At 36.2% G+C, this 4,624-nt stretch overlaps 1 protein-coding gene across 1 annotated transcript in view; it reads right to left on the bottom strand.

Annotated features, from left to right (window-relative positions):
- Window positions 1–414: 414 nt before the first annotated feature.
- The window catches only part of DNAJC21 (DnaJ (Hsp40) homolog, subfamily C, member 21), a 36,345-nt gene continuing 32,135 nt past the window's right edge, over window positions 415–4,624 (bottom strand). Inside the window, exons 10-12 of the mRNA XM_012640503.1 lie at window positions 4,107–4,279; window positions 1,446–1,521; window positions 415–891 (exon numbers count right to left, since the gene is read on the bottom strand). Of these exons, the coding sequence (XP_012495957.1) occupies window positions 727–891; window positions 1,446–1,521; window positions 4,107–4,279 (414 nt within the window). The 3' untranslated portion in view covers window positions 415–726. The remainder of the gene's footprint in view (window positions 892–1,445; window positions 1,522–4,106; window positions 4,280–4,624) is intronic.

Genomic DNA, 4,624 nt, shown 5'->3' on the forward strand with positions numbered 1-4,624 from the left:
GCTATCATCGTGCCTAGGAAGGAAGTAAAGTAGCATGTAAATCAATTTGCTTCCACCTCCGCAATTCAAATCAGAGCAAAAAAACAAAAGATGTATCTTGATGATAACTATCAGTAAAATATCAAACTAAAACAACACAGTCAAATCTTGAAGAGATTATTCTTGAAACACATCCTATATGTTCAATTAGTTTCTATCTATCAATGTTCTTGAGGGAAAAAAATACAATAATCAACAATTGGTTATTTAGAAATAATTTTAAAATCAGAACTGGAGTCATGGTGTCAGGTGGAATAAACTAGATCTGAGTTTTTGACAGATTATGAAGCATAACAAAATACAAAAACATTAAATAAATAAAAATACTTAATGAGCAATTCACAAAATAAAGCAAAGGGGCATTTGTATGTGTTAAAATAATTTAATTCTCCCTGTACATTTCTGTCCATATAAGCCAAGAGAAATCAATACACACTTTACAATATTTACCTGCTTTGAGACATTCAAGTCAATTCAGATGGTAAAAGTAGAATTCAGTCACTAGTGAAATGTTTAAAAAATATATATTAAACAAAAAAAAATGCTTTTACAACATAAAAAATAATCTTCCACAATGCAATAAATTGCAGATCACTGAAATTTTAACTTTTTAGATGATTTCAGTTCAGTTGTTTCGTTTCAAAATCCAGACAATTTAAAAAAAAAAAAAAAGCGTAGGCAGAATTTCTATCTGTTTTTACGTTTTTCCTTCTTGCTTCGACTACTTGTTACACTGTTTAAAGATGACGATGAAGGTGCTCTTGCATGACCTGTGGCCTTTAGATGGTCAAAAAGTTTATTCCGAGATGGAAATTCACTATGGCAGGTTGTACAGCTGATAAGGACATCACTCTAAGAAGGGGGAAAAATTATAAATAAAAGCAAGCATTATCATCTAGAAGTAGTGTTTTATGTTTTAAAGTCAAGATTAAGCATCAAACAACTGCAAGATAAAGATGTTTTAACAAAATGGACAGCTACTAAAACAGGCTCAACAAAAGCAGCATTAACCAACACCATTAACTTTAAGGGTCCTGAGACTTTCAATAGCATGGATCCCACGGACTAGAATAGAGGAAGAGTTTGTGCTTCACAACCAATCTTCAGAATTTAACACATGTAATTCTTATCACCAAGGCTTCAGATTGCAAAGTAATGGAGAACAGAATAGTAACTGTTCTTCTAGTACAGTCTAACATTTCCACTGTGCTTCTTTTTACTTAAAGAAATACTGATAGTGGTGTATATAAATAAATATTCAACGTCCATCACGCAGAACTGTTGATGGATCCACACCATTGCAGGTTCTACAGGAAAGGGCTCACTGAATACACATTTACACCGTTAGAATATTACATTGCTTAAAGAAGGTCCACTAAAGAGATGTGAAAATGATTTTGACCTACCACGATCTGTGGTTCAGCAGGTACTTTGACAGATTTTTTCATATCTTTGGTTTTCTTTCCTTTGGGTTTAAGAACACTGGAAAATAAATTAAAGAATTCAGCATAATCCAAAAATAATGTACCCCTTTTGATAGTCATCTTGCTCCCAAGAACATTCGAAATAGTGAAATGCACTTTAAAGGCTAATTCATTAATTGAATGGCTAATTTAATCTTCATATCTCAAATGAAGAGAAGAACTTTAGGAATCAAACTAAATGTAGCATAAAAATTAAATCAAATTTGGCACAAAAAATTAAGGAATTTTCTTAATTGAAAAAGCTAAAACAAGACCCCTAAAATATCTCTAAACATTTATACAGTGTGTTTTTATAAAAAGCAAAGCACTTAATACTTCATTTATTGAAGCAAAACCATCTTCATAACCAACCAGTAATAACCATAAATCATCTATGGCATTAAGTGTGGTTCCAGTCTGATAAACGTTTCAACAGTCCCACGGAGAAATGAAAAAAATAAAGACTCAGTAATGCAGTTTTTCATAAAATTGAATTTGCTCAATGTAAGGAATTTACTTTTATGAAAAAATTATGTCCTTTCTTCTGATCGGGTGGGTTTTCCCCCAATGTACCCTTTAAATCAGAAACTGCCAGCCAGTGTCGTCAGGTTCCTCCTATTCTGCTTGAACTCCTGAACATTCTCTACTCAATCTCCTACATGAATTTTAATTTTCCTTTTATACTTTCCATCATTTGTGCTAACCAAATTCATAGGGTAAAAATCCTGCAACTCTATTTATGGAGCAGATAGGATGGGTTACAATGATTAAGTTATGATAATGCTTCCAAGCACTTCATGGATATACTAATCCTTCAAGCAAAAACTAAGGGTCTGTATTGAGTTATACGGCCTACACATTTAAAAGATGCAGATTAGGAGTATAATTCAACATTATGTAGTATTCAGCCAGCTATGAAAGCATCAAAAAAAGGACACAATAGCATAAAAGGCAACAAGTTACATACTAATTTACAAAATATCATCACAGATATGCCACAAATATGTCTAAGAAAATTGAGGATAATATTTTTGGCAAACAGTTTATCATAGTATGAAAGACATCTACAAAGGTAATATCTAAGACATTTATTTTTTTAAAAAAATAGTACGCACACACATTTTTTAACAAAGCAATTCTCATTAGGTAGCCCCAGTGTCTGTACCACTACAGAGAAGCAGCAGAGGAGCCCAGCAGAGAGCACTGGATGTCAGGACAGCAGGAGTAGGGTAGCGGTGGGGATGGGGGTGGGGCATGTGATGTATCCATCTCATCCCTGCCATTCCTCAGCAATGAGGAAGTCACTTGAATTCTCTGAATACTTTTCTCACATTGGTAAAATGAGAAAATTGAACTATATCAGTGGTTGTCCAAGTCTGAGAACCCTTTTTCCCACCCAAATGAATTCTCCTGTAGAAGTAATATGGAAAGCAAATGAAAAAACTTTAGCTCTAGCTGAAGCAAGGGTTCAAGGGCCCACAGCCCCACCTCTTGGCCTGCCAAGCAGCACAAGGCACCCTTACAGAACACTTAGGCCCCACGGAGCTAGATGACCTGGGTGCCTTCAAGGGGTCAGGCAGACAGGAATTAAATGCCAGCTTTTCCACTTAACCAGCTTTTGTCCTTGAACAAGTCACTTAAGCTGACACTCAGTTTCCCCATTTGTAAAATGGGAACAAATATCAGAGTGAAATAAACGTGAATTTCCCCTATTAGGCTTCTACTCGCCAAAGTTCTTCAAAGCTTTGACATTACCGGTTTGTGTAGTTCCTTGTCATCCTTTTTAATAGCCAGAGCCCTGCTGTGGGCCTCAGCCTTGTCTGTTTCCCTCCTTCACACTACCTCAATTCCTGAAACCACTAAGTATACTCCACCAGCCCATCACTGTTGCTCCAGTGTTAAACATTTTCAACTCGTGCTCCACTTTACTCAATCACTTTCAGTCTTTTTCATGGTCCCATAATGACAGGAACCTGAGGCTACTTACTCTTCAGATCTTTCCTCAAGGAACAAGAAATGATTTTCTATTTTAGAGGAACAGAAGAGGATGGGGACAAGCAAGTCAGGGAAGCAGAGGACAAGGACTGGCTATCTCCCAAGTGAGACCTTCCCCTAGCCCACCACCATGGCCTTGTGCAGCCCAGGGCTCCTTCGTGCAGGAAGGCCCCAAGCTGCTCACGCGTGTCCTCACCACACAGTGGTGCCTGATACAGGCCGCCTGTCCTGAGCATGGAGAGGTGGTTAGTGATGCTCCAGGGACTGGGGCTGAAAGAGGCTCAGCAGGAGCCTTGTTCTCCCAAGAATGTTGAGAATTACTGATCCAGGACAAAATAAGAACCACGGCAGAACAAGGTAACAAAAATGGGATCCAAGTGACTTCTTTCTGATTTTAGCCATGTTGCCGAAATGTCCGCAGGCACATTCTTTTAGCATTCTCTTTCCAACAAGCTTCCATCTAAATACATATGCGTGTGTGTATGTATGTATGTACAGACAGACCTATCTTAATTGGTCAATCATGGAAAAAGATATTTTATTTGATATATGAAAAGCTATCCTTACTATCAATATTCAGTAATTACAAAATATACAACTCTGACTTACGTTTTGGCTTCACTCTTTGGATCATCACGTGGTTTGATGGTCTCTGTGACATTAACATTTTCTTGGGAACTATTTTCCAATTCTTTGGCATTATCTTGATTTAAGTTAGCATCTTTTGGATCAATCTTTACTCCTTCTCCAGTTCCATTTTCATTGAAATTGTCATCATAATTCTAGGTAATAAAACATAGATGCCATTATAAATAAGTGCCATAATAATACTGCCATGCTGCCAGATAGTTAACAATGCTAATGCCCTGCACACTCCAGGAAGAATATATTGTTAGGGAATAAAAGGGAGAAGCAGGTAAATTAAGAACATGGACACTCATCATAGAGATACGAAATTAGAGAAAAATTGGAAACAATCCAAATGCTCAATAAGTGAATGGCTGAATATATGAAGGAAAATTTTGAAGTGCTTAAAAATCACATTCCCAAATATATTAGTCAATTATATAAAAAAATACAAGTTATTAGTAAAAATAAAAGACAGAAAATTATACAGTCGAATCACA

Source organism: Propithecus coquereli, unplaced genomic scaffold (genome assembly GCF_000956105.1).
Source record: "Propithecus coquereli isolate 6110/MARCELLA unplaced genomic scaffold, Pcoq_1.0 Scaffold154, whole genome shotgun sequence".
Taxonomy (NCBI): Eukaryota; Metazoa; Chordata; class Mammalia; order Primates; family Indriidae; genus Propithecus; species Propithecus coquereli.